A 13,809-nucleotide genomic window follows, 5' to 3' on the forward strand; every position below is an offset into this window, starting at 1 on the left:
CCAAATTTCCGCCGCAGCGGCCTTGACTAAACATGGCCACGACGCGGCCTCACAGGTCCTCGACGGCCGCCTCCAGACTCCCGCCCATGAACAACCAGATAGCCGAACTCCGGAGCCTAGCGGACGAATTGATCAGAGCGTCCGAAACCACGCCCCCGACCGCCGACGTCCTCCACAGCCAGAGCAACGCGCTCCGCCGCATGCGCCAGCTGCTGATCGAGTCCAACGACCAGACACACACCAAAGATGCCTTCCGACATGTCCGCGGCTTCGAGACGCTCCTCGTTACCCTGCGCTCGCTCTCTGGCTTCTACAGGCCTGCCGAGCTGCCCGCCCCCGACCGCATCGACTTCTTCGAGGTCATCAAGGGAACACTCGATGTCCTGTCCGACGCGCTGAACGAGCATGCCGGTAACAGGCGCTTCTTTGCAAAGCGCGTCGAGCACGGCGGCTGGAGTGCTTTGGAACAAGCCCTGGGCAGCACCGGCATCTTCGGCGGGCAGTCACAGAGCAGGCGCGACGATGCTGGCCAGGAGCAGCTGTTCGGCACCCTGTTTGCTTTTGCATTGGGCGAAGAGGCCATGACACGCATATTCAGAGACATTGACAAAAAGGTCGAGAGCATACGTTCAAGGCAGGAGGAAGACGCCACCCCCGATGGCGAATCACAAGCTACCGAAATCGTAGTCTCCAGCCCGCGGTCCATGTATAGTGACACCGACATCGATCTCGACCCCCTGCGCAGCCAAGTTCGCGCTATATTCAGCGGCAATGAGATACTGCAGAACCCAGACATCATTCCAACCATATTCCACTTCTGGCGGGGTTTGTCTGGCGAAGACGTACCAGGCACACGGTCCAAGGCTCTCTCTGTCTCGGTGTTGCTTGCCATTCTCGAGATTGTTTCCATCTCTTCCTACAACAAAGCTGCTCTACATGTTACTGGCGTCCTGAGTACAATCTTGCCTCTTCTTTTTGAGAACAGGTGCGCTCCTGTAGAAGCTGGCCTACTGCTAGAGTTGGCCGATGGCCTAGTGCAGTACGGTATAAACAAGCTCGACGATGCATACTACCTCTTCCGCAAAGCAGCATCTTCCGAGTCGGCCGCCGAGTTTCTCTTACGCGGTATGCGCTCGTCTCGCGACCCGCCCTTTATACAGTTCGATCTCTCTCTGCATGGCTTCAGCGCGATTGAACTGCCAGACATTGGTCGTCCTTTTCCGCCCATGTCTACGGGAGGCGGATACACGTTCGCTGCCTGGATACGGGTCGATAGATTCGATACCAACTGCCACACTACACTCTTCGGCGCCTATGATGACACGCAAACGTGTTTCCTAATGGCATATCTGGAAAGAGATAGTCGTTGTTTCATCCTACAGACCTACATGGGTCATTCTCCTGGCGTTGTGCCTAGTGTCCGGTTTAAAAAAGCACCTCGTTTCGAAGCGGGCCGGTGGTATCACATCGCTGTTGTTCACAAAAGAACAAAGGCTATTGGTATGGGTGCTGCCAAAGCATCACTTTTTGTAGATGGTGAGTTCACCGAGACTATGAAGGCACACTATCCTTCACATCCTCCGGTTCTAGATAGCAGCCAGGAGAGCTTTGCCTCCATGTCTTCTAGCGTGTCGAAGCACCACATCCTCGCTTTCCTGGGGACACCACGGAACTTGGCGCCCCGACTGGGCAGAAACGTCATCGCTTCTAAGCTCTCAGTTGCTTCATTCCACCTCTTCTCTGAGCCCCTGTCAGATGAGCTGATCGCCGTATACCACAAGCTTGGTCCTCGTTACTGTGGAAATTTCCAAGATAGACTTGGGTCGTTCCAGACCTACCGCACGTCCGCTGAGCTTCATGTTCACAACGAGATACTGCATCCTGGAAGGGAGGAACGGTCCGACATCGTAGCAGCTATTCGGGCGAATGCAAGTCATCTCATGCCAGAATCCAAGATTCTGCTGAGCTTTTCCCCTAGTTCCGTCATGGATGACGATGACAGAAATGCCATCGATGAATCTCAGCTGATCCGATCCCTCTCACGAGAGTCGGCTAAAACACTTCACAAGTATACCAGACTGCATAGTACTCCAATCATCATCAACGCTGCCGTGCCTTCAGTCAACGATGCACTGTCTCAGCCAAGAGGATTTGGACGACTATCGGGTGACCCTGTCGTTGTCGTTCCCCAGTCGCTCGATGACGCGATCTGGCGAATCGGCGGATGCGTGGCCGTCGGTCTGAAGTTGGTACAGTCAGCCCAGACTCTGGACAGTATGCTTCGTTCTGTCAACATCTTACTCGAAGCTGTTGGAGGCAATTGGCGAAATTGTGAGGCCATGGAGCAACGCAACGGATTTGCTGTTCTGGCCGAGGTTATCCGCCAAAAGATCGGGTGTGCCATGGGGGGATTGGTTGGGCGCAACCCGTCTTCGTTAGATGTGACACCAGAAGACTGCGAAAGTTTTGTTATGCGGTTACTGCGAATCGTCCTTCGGTTCGTTGGCTATGATGAAAATGAGCCGACCGAGTCACTCATCATCAATCCTCTCGCATATAGGGTACTTCTGGTTGATCTAGAGATCTGGCGCAGAGCTACTTCAGTGGAAACCCAGAAGTTATATTACCTGCAATTCGCGCACTTTGCCAAGGGCAGTAAGCATCATCATTACAACGCTAAGCGATTTCACAGGATACGTACGTATAGCTGCATGACGCGCCGACCCTAGCTAACATACCAAAGGAGTCGTCAAGCGTCTTACAGATGCTCTCAAAGGAGAGAATTTCACACCACAAACATTCAAACTATTCCTTGATGCGTTCAAAGCCTTGCTCGTCATCAATTTCAACGGAGAAAACGCGAGATCGCTCTCTCTATTCGTTACGTATGCGCTGCATGACAGCCGCGCATCATATGCCAAACGGGGGTTGCGGCCAAAAGCGAGTGTCGCCCGCCTTCGTAAAACTACACCAACATTGACGCCCGAATCAACTCCACGGTCGAACAGTCCAGCGTCAATTAGCACCAGCTCACCACCATTATCTCTGCCAGAATTAGGCATTGCCATCCTCAATCTTCTGGCAGAACTTCTTTGCGATCCCCAGAACCCGCAAGAAATTGTTCGTTTCGCAAAGAACGTCACCGGAAAGTGGCTGCTGTACCTCCTCGCTGAGCCGGAGCAACGAGTCGTTGTTCTTGGCGCAAAGATCTTAGCCCGATTGCTTGTCGTAAATGGCTCGCACTACGTCAAGAAGTTTGCGGACAAGACTGGAGGCTTCATTCTGATGAAGAACAGACTGCGCCATTGGTGGAATACCCCAGGCATCTGGACAATCTGTTTTGCGATACTCTTCGGCCGGGATGTTGCGACCATTGATTTTGAGCGCGATTTCGACGTCTTCAATCTAGTTGACATCTTCATTGCGCACTCACCGCAATCTCAACTTAGGATCTGCTACCCTGAGGTGTTTCCGGTAATCACTGCAATGCTGGAAACAGGCCTGAGAGCAATTGTCCGGGACCGAGACCTCACTCGAGCGGATGATGGTCCGCCCAAGCAAGAGAATGGTGAAGGTACAGTCACACGGGGCCGTCGCAGAACAATGTCGCTGAATGCTAAACAACCAAAAGTTGGTAGGTATGGCTCGTATCGTTGACTGCATCAATACTGACCGTTCTAGATACCCGAGCTCCCCAGACAGATCGCCTAAACGATTTTGCTGTTGTTCTAAACTCCGCCATCCAATTCTTGTCTGAGCTACATTCACGATCGGAAGGTTTCCGCGACTACACCAACTCGTCCAACTACGTCCAGGAGTTACTCTTTGTCCTCTATCCTGTAATCGTCACATCTGATAGCGTTAGTGCAGAGACTGAATTACTCTCGAGAGGGTCGGCATTGACGTTCGAGGGCCAAGACGTGGTAATACGCCCGCTTTCCCGAGCCAATGGGCATGAGACACCGGTAGTCCGTACAACTAATGTCGACGTATCGCCTTCGCCTTCGTCCCGCCGTGTGTTGCCTTTCCGCAGAGCCTCGTCCTTTGTATTAGTCTCCGCGGATAAGAAGAGAGTCGCGCAGCAGCCTTCGCTCAACCCGATACTGTCTCCCAGATCCACCGCTCCCTTGGCACTTAAAGTTGGTAGTTCAGTGGTAGAGGCTACGTTGGAGGTCGTTCTCGATGTGTTCAAGGACCAGATCTTTACGAGGAAAGAATTTCCTGGACTTGGGTTGTTCTTGAAAACACCACCCGGCTTCCAGGAACATCAAGCGTATTTTGAGTCGTATATCCTTCGACAGACGCTCTCGTCAGTGAAAAATGCGCTTCAGTTTGACCAGGAGCTACTGCACGAACCGCGTGTGCTCACGAATCTAGCGCGCTTTGTGACCCACGTGTCCGAAGCTGTCTTTGAGGGGTGGTTTCTCGATGGCGCGGAGCCCTTGCTCGACTTCTCTGGGTTCCTCCTGGAATACTTGGAACGTCCAGATATTGCGAGAATCAAATCCGTCAGACTCTGCACCCAGGCCATCCAATCAATTCGCAACACCTTCCTGAGAGTCGCCCTACTCCGTTTGGCGGAATCAGATGACAGCGAAGGGGGAGAGACTACAACAGCAGTGATCGAAAAAATGATGTATTGGCAACCCATCATTCTCTCTTCCGTGAACAATGAAACATTCTCGCTGAAGATGATCTGCTACCTTCTTTACACGGAGTTGTCATCTGAACACACGGCCGTGCGTCTTGCGGCTGCGAACTTCTGGCGATCCCTCATGGTGCAAAAACCCCACGAGACGTCCATGATCTTGGCTGATGCCATTCATGGAGACACGAAGGACCTCTATGATGGCTTCCAGAAGCTAGTCGAGCTAGACAACGAAACGTTCCTGGAGTGGCTCGACAAGAACAAGACAGAGATGGACAAGTTCTTCTATGGCTCCATGACCAAATCATGGGAAGACTTTGCCCATAGTCAGAATAAGAAGACCGAGGAGACATCTCAGAGGCGCGTCGCGAAGCGCAAGGAAAAGTTGAAGCAGTGGCAATCTGATGAACTTGCTGCTGATAATGTTTGGAATCACCACGAGAACTCAACGAACCACTGGAGATCCAATATACATGCATCCGAACGTATCAAGCATCAGCGCGTTCTCCAAGACCAGCAGGATAACGCTACTTACATGGCGACCGTGCTCGCGAAGCTCGACCACCAACTCAAAGGCCCATGCAGCTTGTTTGAAGAGAGTCCACCTGCCAGATGGCGACTTGACGAAACTGAAGGTCGCGATCGAAAGCGTCTGCGCATCATCATTGACAACACTACTAGAGAGCAATCCTACCAACCCAAACGCAAAGACACAGACCCAAGAGAGAGGCCAAGACTAGACACTACTATACCAGCGATTTCTACGAAGGAGGCCGTTGGCGCTACACCTGTCAAAGGACGGTCAGCCAGGTCTTCTTCTGCTGTAAGCGGTGCATCGGGTGATCCCACAGAGGAACATGGGTCTGCTAGCGACGACGATTTTGAGATGGTCGAAGCCATGTACGAAGATGAGGATGGCTTCGAAGACAAGAACCGTAAGGTTATGCGCAGTCTCAATCGCGGCGACCAGGTGCAGTACGTCTGCAACATTTCACGGGTAGTCGGACTGGAGGCGATAGAAGGCCTTCTCATTGTAGGAAAAGACTGTCTCTACTTGCTAGACGACTTCTTTCAGAGATCTGATGGCGAAATCGTGCGCGTATGGCAAGCACCACCGGACGAGCGCGACCCTTACGTGCAAGTCATTGCTGGAAAGGAGGCGGTTACCACTCGCAGACCACCACCAAGGAGCCAGGAAGATGCAGTGAGAAACTGGAAGTGGACTGAGGTCATCAGCATTTCGAAGCGACGCTTCCTCCACCGTGACGTCGGCATTGAAATCTTCTTCGATGATGGCCGCAGCTATCTCCTGACAGCTGTATCTGCCCAGGCACGAAACGACATACATTCCAGAGTTCTACAACGAGCTTCTCATGTTGCGAACCCAGAGAAGTTCGCCAACTCCGAAATCTCTTGGCGCCTTGACTCCCTGCGCAACCCGGAAGAAGCACCGCAGACTTTTGGATCGCGTTTCGCATCAGCTTTTGGCTCTGCTTCGGCTCATCCGGCGACGAAGAAGTGGCTGAAAGGGGAGATGTCAAATTTCCATTATCTCATGTTTGTCAACACGCTTGCCGGTAGGACGTTCAACGACCTCACACAGTACCCAGTCTTCCCCTGGGTGCTATCAAATTACCATAGTGAAGAGCTGGACCTTAGCGATCCAAGCAACTTCCGAGATCTCAGGAAACCTATCGGTATCCAAGACCCGAAGCAAGAGCACCTCATCAGAGAGAGATTCAGTTCCTTCGCCGAGATGGGGGATGCTAGTCATGCCTTCCACTATGGTACTCATTACTCGTCCGCCATGACTGTGGCATCATATCTCATGCGCCTTCAACCGTTCAGTGCTGCTTTCTTTCTCATTCAGGGTGGTACGTGGGATCATGCTGACCGTATGTTCTACTCGATCCAGAATGTTTGGGAGTCAGTATCAGCAAAGAACATGGCCGATGTACGCGAGCTTACGCCAGAGTTTTACTTCCTCCCCGATTTCCTGACCAATGTTAATGGGTACAATTTCGGTCTGCGATCCGACGGATCGACCATCGATAACGTCCAGTTACCTCCTTGGGCCAAAGGCGACCCGGCCATTTTCATCGCCAAACAACGCGAGGCATTGGAGAGCCCTTACGTTAGCCAGAACCTGCACCACTGGATTGATCTGATCTTTGGTTACAAGCAGCGAGGCGAAGCAGCAATTGAGGCCGCCAACGTCTTCCACTACATGACATACCAAGGTGCGATTGATCTTGATACTATCGTGGATGAAAAGGAGCGCGCGCAGAAGATTAGTGTTATCAACAATTTCGGACAGACGCCTCCACAGGTCTTCCAACGACCACATCCGCAGAGGGAGAACATCACAAAACCTACTAAGCTCGATACATCTGCCGAGAGCCTGCATCGCGTACCTGGCACGTTACTTGAGTCGAATGATCGCATCTCATCCCTTAACTACATCAGCAAGAGCGACAAACTTCTATGCTCTGCACCATTCCGGCACAACATCCCTCCACACCATGATCGTTACATGGAGTGGGGTTTTACAGACGGCAGCGTTCGCTTCTATGATTCACACTCCAAAAAGCTCATTGGACTGTTCGAGCATCTGCATTCTGGCCAGCTAACGACATCCCTATTCGTCGATGGTAGCACGCTTATTACAGCCGGAACCGATTGCACGCTGTCGATCTGGAATATGAACAAAGGCGAGCGAGGCCACATCGACCTTCAAAACGCAACCACATTGTTCGGCCACAAATCCTCCGTCGTCACACTGGCCGCGAGCCGCGCCTTTTCCGCTTTCCTATCTGCGTCGCTTGACGGGCGGGTCTTCCTCTGGGATCTCAATCGCAATGAATTCGTCCGGGAACTGGATCTTGGTCCACGACAGAAACGTAACCCAGTCCCGATCCAAGCAGCTAAAATAAACAGCGTCACAGGCCACATTGTGCTCGCATGCGGCAGCCGACTTATCATCACCACTCTCAACGGCGCAGTGCTGTTAGACGAGGACATCTGTGACAGTGAAGACGACGCAGATGGCATCACCGCCGTTGCCGTCTACGAAGGCACGGGCAACGAGTGGTGTGAACGCGAGCTCATTTTCACCGGCCACCGGAGAGGCGTCGTCAAAATCTTCCACCTCACGCCCACACCACCGACTATCTACACGCCATCAATGACGCCTAGCAAATGGTCTTTGGGCCTTGTCAATGTGCTCAATCATGGTGATCCGACGGTGCCGACGGCTGCGGCGCCGATTACGTGTATATTGCCGATGGCGAATCATGTCTATACTGGGGATGAGGAGGGCAGAGTTGTAAGTGGATAAACATTCTTTCGTGTTCTTTGTACATGTGCTAACGCGGGATTCCTAGTATGAATGGGACTGCGTACATCGGCACCATTGATAACAAGGAACACGCAAGGGTTAGATTGGTGTTGTGGGTGCGGCTTTCTTCTCACAGTGGGGCAGATAGCTAGATGTGTAGAATTGGGGGGTGTTTTGTGAGGAGGGAATAGATATGGTTCTGGGGATTCAATTCTGACCGTTCAAAGGTAGATACGGTCGTGTGCCACTTTCCACTTGGTTGTTCTGCTTGAAAAACAACACAAAGAGCGAGCCATGAACGGCTTCAGTTCGCGAAAGAGTTGACTACACGTGGCGCAAAAAGAAATCAAAGGCACAAAACATACAACAGCGGGGATTCGCTAGTGGTCACCCACCTAACTACTAATCCGCCGGTACACTGCTTGTATATGGCTGAGCGGACGGGAAGCCTAATTTTCAGTGTCCTATGGTCGTATGTGAAAGAATGGAAAGAACTTGGAGTTGTATACTGCGCAGCACGTATCATGGTGACAAACAGGCACGCATTGCAGGGCGCATGGCCCGGTACGGCTATGTTAGTAGGCTCACGCAGATAACTTGTATGTAATTCCTCTCCGTGAACCTTGTTTAATAGATAAGTACAGTGGATTAGTGTTGGTGACGGTTGACGTTGTGAGCCATGGATCAAATACCAAGCAAGGGTTCCAATACAAGAGCTAAGAGAGCTGGACGAGTAGATGGGAATGTTTGCAGTTTTGAGATTAGCCTGACCATCAAGTAGGGGCATATTAAATGGTAGTACCACGTCATACAAGGGATACCGAATGCCCTCTTCAGTTGCCTCAATAAAACATCACCATATAATGGGAAATTCAAAAGCCCCATACAGTTGCCTTAGTAGAGTATCGCTATATAAGAGGAAATTTCAACGCCCTCTGTAGTTGTCTAGGCAGGGTGTTCGATTCTTCCCGTGTATGGCGTAGTGCTTCTTACTGAGCATGATCTGAGCGCTGGTGTATACCAGGTGGCCTTGTGACAATGCTTATCTGGCGTATGCTTGGCGTTGCTTGTTCGCCTTGGGTGATGCGTGTATGTGCGGTGGAGGGTCCTGATCACGCGCTTCCCTTGCATTACTGGGCCAGCTTTTTGCAGAATGCGTATACGTGGCAATTGATCCTTCTCGCTAAGGAATGTTGCTGGCCAACTGTTTGATCAGGTGTGTTACGCTTTACCTAACAATCGACGAAGATTGTTCGCGCCGAAGCTGCCTAATGAAACATCATGGCAGTGATTTGTGGGTTCCTCAAAACTGGTCTTGCCTACTCTTCGATATGGTGAATTTTCTGAGGGTGCCCAGGTGAGGTGTAAAGATCTGATGAAGGGCTTCCTTTCCGCTATTTCAAGGTCCGTTGGTTTTCGATGGATGTTGTGCTGGATCAGCGACAGTGCCCAAGTCTTGCTATCGTGCGAATGCTATACTCTAAGTGAGGCGCGGCCTGCAAATGGTCGCGTGCAACTATTTGGGCTGATAGAGACAAACACCAGACATCTTCTCCTTTATGAATTGGCGTTGGTCAATTGCGGGGTTCAGGGAAAGGGTACACGCGGGCTAACCACAAAATCAGCTAGCTTATGGGGAAGGAGATCCGCGCCTTCCCGGACGCAGCATAATCTCACTTTCGGGCGCGTGCGTTGTGCCAATACTGACGGATTCGCACGTCATTTTTCGCTTTAAGTCTGGCCCGTCGTCGCGCCGCGCTCGCTCTTTCGCAACCCAAAGACAACGCGACATCCCGAGCGACAACCCGAACGAGACATGGAGTCGCCGGAAACGCCCGCTGTGCCTGAGACTGCTGCTAAGAAGCGCAGAAGACCAGTCAATGGTATGCGATATGGCCTCACGAAATGACGACAGGTGTGCTAACAGTTCCCGTACAGCCTGCGCTACTTGCCGTGCGAGAAAGGTAACGTTTGGTTGTTTCTGTTACGAAATTCCGTTGTAGTTTTGTTTTCCAAGATACGACAGGGAAAGCTCTACGAAACACCAATGCACTGTCACGGTGGCCGAATTCCCGGCGTTGTGGTCTTCGGGTACTCGGGAAAGCAAGGAAGCAGGGTTCACAGAGCTGACAGTCTCCAGGTCAAGTGCGATGAGCGACCGAATGGTTGTCTGAATTGCGAGAGACTCCAGCTAGACTGCGTGCAGAATGGCGGAGTTTCAGCTGCTGCGAAGAGACCGAGCTCATCGTACGAACCAGTCGTAGGAATCAAGCGGAAACGGACATTTCGGTCTTGTATCCCTTGTCGAGACTCCAAAGTCAAATGCTCTGGCGAACGACCAAATTGCACGAGATGTCAACAGCGCAGGACTACATGTATCTACGATGCTGAGCAAGTCGAGCCAGCTTGGGTGCAGAGCATCGCGACTCCGACTTCGGAAACGCGTGCTGATTCGATGATAATACCTCCCCATACTCCCCAAGATTCTCGAGCACCTTCGAGGGGATACGGTCCGCTATATGGTAGCGAGCCCGATGTGCCAGGATGTCCGCCGGGCCTGTTATGGTATACTTGACAACTCCACCTCATTGTATTGCATTAACAAAGATTTGCAGGTTGTTTTCACCACAGCTGCCAGGAAGAATCAAGCTTCATGCATTGTTGGATGCGTATTTTAACAATGTTCACCCCATTCGCGTCTTCGCATTCGAGCACAAACCCTCATTTATTCGGATGCTAGACGAGGGTCAGCTCGTGGATGCCTCTGATCAAGCCCTCCTACACATTATGTGTGCATTGGGTGCTCGGTTCTATGCGCTGGACTATAGTGAGTCGTTCTCACCCCTGACCAAAGATCTGATTCAATCAGCGGGAAGCCAGTGGGCGAAGGCTGCAGAGGAGATGTTCTTCGCTGACTACAGCACCATCTCCATCACAAAGCTCAAAGTTCTGGTCTTGCTTCATGATCAAGAAGCCCGTAATGGAAACTATGCGGGTTCTTTCCTTCTTACCGGCCTTGTCATACGCATGGCGCACGCTCTACAACTCAACAATGAGGTATCACCAGACATCCTTTGTAAAGAGTTAGGAGGAAGTCCGAACGAGGTATCTGTAAGGGAGTCTCGGAGAAGGCTCATGTGGGCGTGTTATATGATCGATGTCTGGGCTGGTAGTGGCGTGGACCACCTCACTATACTCAATGAAAGAGACCTCAAGATCCAGCTTCCTTGCAACGAGCGTCAATTCTCACTACAGATACCGTGTGTTACGGAGCGGCTTGAGAGAGACACAGTACTGGAGCTTATCCCTCCAGAGGATATACCTGCGAAAGCGGCAGATAATTTGGGTATGGCTGCGTACTATGTGCGCATCGTTAGCATTTGGCGGCGGGTCTTACGGTAAGTGCGGGATCCGCTCTTACCAGCGTTTCATACTAACATGTGATAGATTTGTAAAGCATCTGGACGAAGAGCAGCCGCCTTGGCTTCCAGGGTCTGGATTTGCCATTCTCATTGAGGACATACAATCGTGGAAGCAAAGTCTGCCGTCCTGGCTAGACTTTTCCGCGGATAATATCTACATCAGACGCGAGACTCACCAGCTAGGTGCACTCCTCCTCATCCACTGCATGTACCATCACGTTATGTGCGACGTACATCGGATCGCTCTCCCCGATCTGTTCAAGAACCAAGAGCCATTCGTTTTCCCGACTGATCGGCAGGCATTTGTTAGTCATCTGCAAGATGTCTGCTTTGAGCATGCGCAGCGTATGTCGGTGTTGGTCTCACATATACTGCAGCACGGCGTCAAGCATTTCGCGGATTCTATTCTACCATCATTCGTCTACAACAGTAACCGCATCATGCTCTACTATATCGCACGGATCTTGGATGTATCGAAGCCTGATGCAGGTACTGTCATCGGTCGTACAGTCGAGCTAGTGCAGTACAACAACCAAGCGCTGCGGGAAATGGTGTTTATGTACCCGCTTGCTGAGTCGTTATGTATCACGTCCGAGCGCTGGTTAGGGACTGTACGCGATAGTCTGGCTCGTGGCCACTCTGCTGACTACATTGCGCCTCAGGATCCATCCGAGAACGAAGCGCGACGCATTGTCGGCGCTCCCGCACCGACGACAGGTACCCCTAGGCAACGAAACGCGGCCGTCTCGGTCATTCCTCCAGTCGAAGAGATACTCTCGGCAACCTCACCCTCAACTCTCCGGACAGCTACTACCCGCTATCCCTTCTCGGCGCCGGCTACTGATCAGGGTTCGTCTACAGTCACTTCAGGCCAGGTTATGCCTTCGTCGAATGAGAACGCGGTAGGGGCTGATTACTCTTCCCCTAACGCACCCACTGCTTTCGAGCAGCCCATGTTTAACCTCGACGACCTACAAAACTTCTTTGGGTGGGAAGGAAGTGAAGATGAAAATGTACAGTCGACTGGATTTGAGGGGTTTGGCCCTCTAGGTTGGGCAAACAATTTCTCTATCATGTGAATGCATGTCTTGGAAGCGAACTTGCTATGTGCTTGAATCCACATCTTGCTTGGTTTATCTGTTGCTGAGCTGGATAAGGCTTGCCTTAGACCTCAATCTATAATCAGTCTGCTTCCACGCCGAGATCAATACCAACTTCCTTGGCGTCTGTCCTTTCTTCGAATTTATCCACTTCGCTGCATATGACGTTGGCAACAAATAGAAAAATTGGCTAGTTCACGGGACTTCGGTTATGGTCAGCATGAGGCGCGCGGTCTATTGAACTGATGAGATTGAATAACAGTGTTCCTTAGAACTGGTATAGTGCGAGGCTCTACGTATTCATATCCCATTCTTCAACGAGTAGATCATCAGCCGTGGACCGATCCCGGTCGTAATCAAAGGTCTCCGCGCGTTTTTCCGAATCATCAACGTCTTCATGGTGCGCAATAGTTGCAACCATATCTGAGCTCGTCCAATACTTGAGCCTCTTCCCTCCATCCTCGGAAATTGCTTCGATCATGGTAACTTGCTTGAGCCGTTGTAGGGTTGGAAACTCGGCGTGGAACCATAGGCCGTGCTGATTAACGTCGTTTGCCGTCGCTGCGTCGAGCCCAATGCTTTTGTCCATGACGATTGCGAAGACATAGCACATTGAGGCGAAGGCTTTGGACATGGTAGAGTAGTATTGGACTTGCTTTTCTTTGTCCTGCATGATGCATCGCAAGGGATTGGTGGTGGTAATTCTTTTGCTATAGTACTGCTTAGGCCAGACATCCTGTTTTCAGTCAGAAACAACCCTACACACATAACAAGTGCACGAGTACCCATATTGTTGTAAGAGGAGGCCCCTCATCTTCAGGTCTCGACTTCGCGTAGCGGCGCGCTGCCCTGCTTAGGCCGCGCGTGTAAAAGAGACATGACATTGGCTCGGGCCGCTCTATCGCATTCTCGATGAACCACTCTACAGTGTATTTTGAAGGAAGGTCGCATTCAGTTCTGCCTCTAACCTCGAAATCCTTTGGGTGACATGATGGCGTGGCGCACCGCTCCCCTATTTCCACCGGGACGGCTTCAGTAACAAGGAGGAGATGGCAGAGCGTTACGAAGAGGTCGATGAACTTCATGGCGGGAGTGGCGTGCGTCGCAGCCGTTTCGATAGCAGATCCTCCATGCGATGAGGCAAGTGGGACTATCGAATCTTTATCTCCAGCATGTGTTTACGGCCCCCAAAATGGCTGTGACAGAGGCTGTGTATGAAACGGATAGTGGTCTAGAGATTTAATCCTGGCGTCAACGATCAGCGTTCGAACATCCCTGTACCATCATATGCAAGCATGGAGA

The 13,809-nt window shown here is 51.5% G+C and overlaps 3 protein-coding genes across 3 annotated transcripts; 2 read left to right on the forward strand and 1 right to left on the reverse strand.

Annotated features, from left to right (window-relative positions):
* Window positions 1-32: 32 nt before the first annotated feature.
* Window positions 33-8,064, forward strand: ACET3X_007784 (uncharacterized protein; the record flags this gene model as incomplete). Its single annotated transcript, XM_069453968.1, has 4 exons — window positions 33-2,697; window positions 2,744-3,634; window positions 3,682-7,973; window positions 8,032-8,064. The coding sequence occupies 4 exons, from the start codon at window positions 33-35 to the stop codon at window positions 8,062-8,064; spliced, it is 7,881 nt and encodes a 2,626-aa protein (XP_069304947.1).
* Window positions 8,065-9,801: 1,737 nt separating this feature from the next.
* ACET3X_007785 (uncharacterized protein) lies at window positions 9,802-12,486 on the forward strand (the record flags this gene model as incomplete). Its single annotated transcript, XM_069453969.1, has 4 exons — window positions 9,802-9,868; window positions 9,989-10,550; window positions 10,601-11,383; window positions 11,433-12,486. 4 exons carry the CDS (start codon window positions 9,802-9,804, stop codon window positions 12,484-12,486), a joined length of 2,466 nt encoding a protein of 821 aa, XP_069304948.1.
* A 313-nt stretch (window positions 12,487-12,799) lies between these two features.
* Window positions 12,800-13,592, reverse strand: ACET3X_007786 (uncharacterized protein; the record flags this gene model as incomplete). The annotated part of the gene is made up of 2 exons (XM_069453970.1): window positions 12,800-13,243; window positions 13,293-13,592. 2 exons carry the CDS (start codon window positions 13,590-13,592, stop codon window positions 12,800-12,802), a joined length of 744 nt encoding a protein of 247 aa, XP_069304949.1.
* Window positions 13,593-13,809: the final 217 nt, after the last annotated feature.

Source organism: Alternaria dauci, chromosome 7, assembly GCF_042100115.1.
Source record: "Alternaria dauci strain A2016 chromosome 7, whole genome shotgun sequence".
In the NCBI taxonomy this organism is placed as follows: Eukaryota; Fungi; Ascomycota; class Dothideomycetes; order Pleosporales; family Pleosporaceae; genus Alternaria; species Alternaria dauci.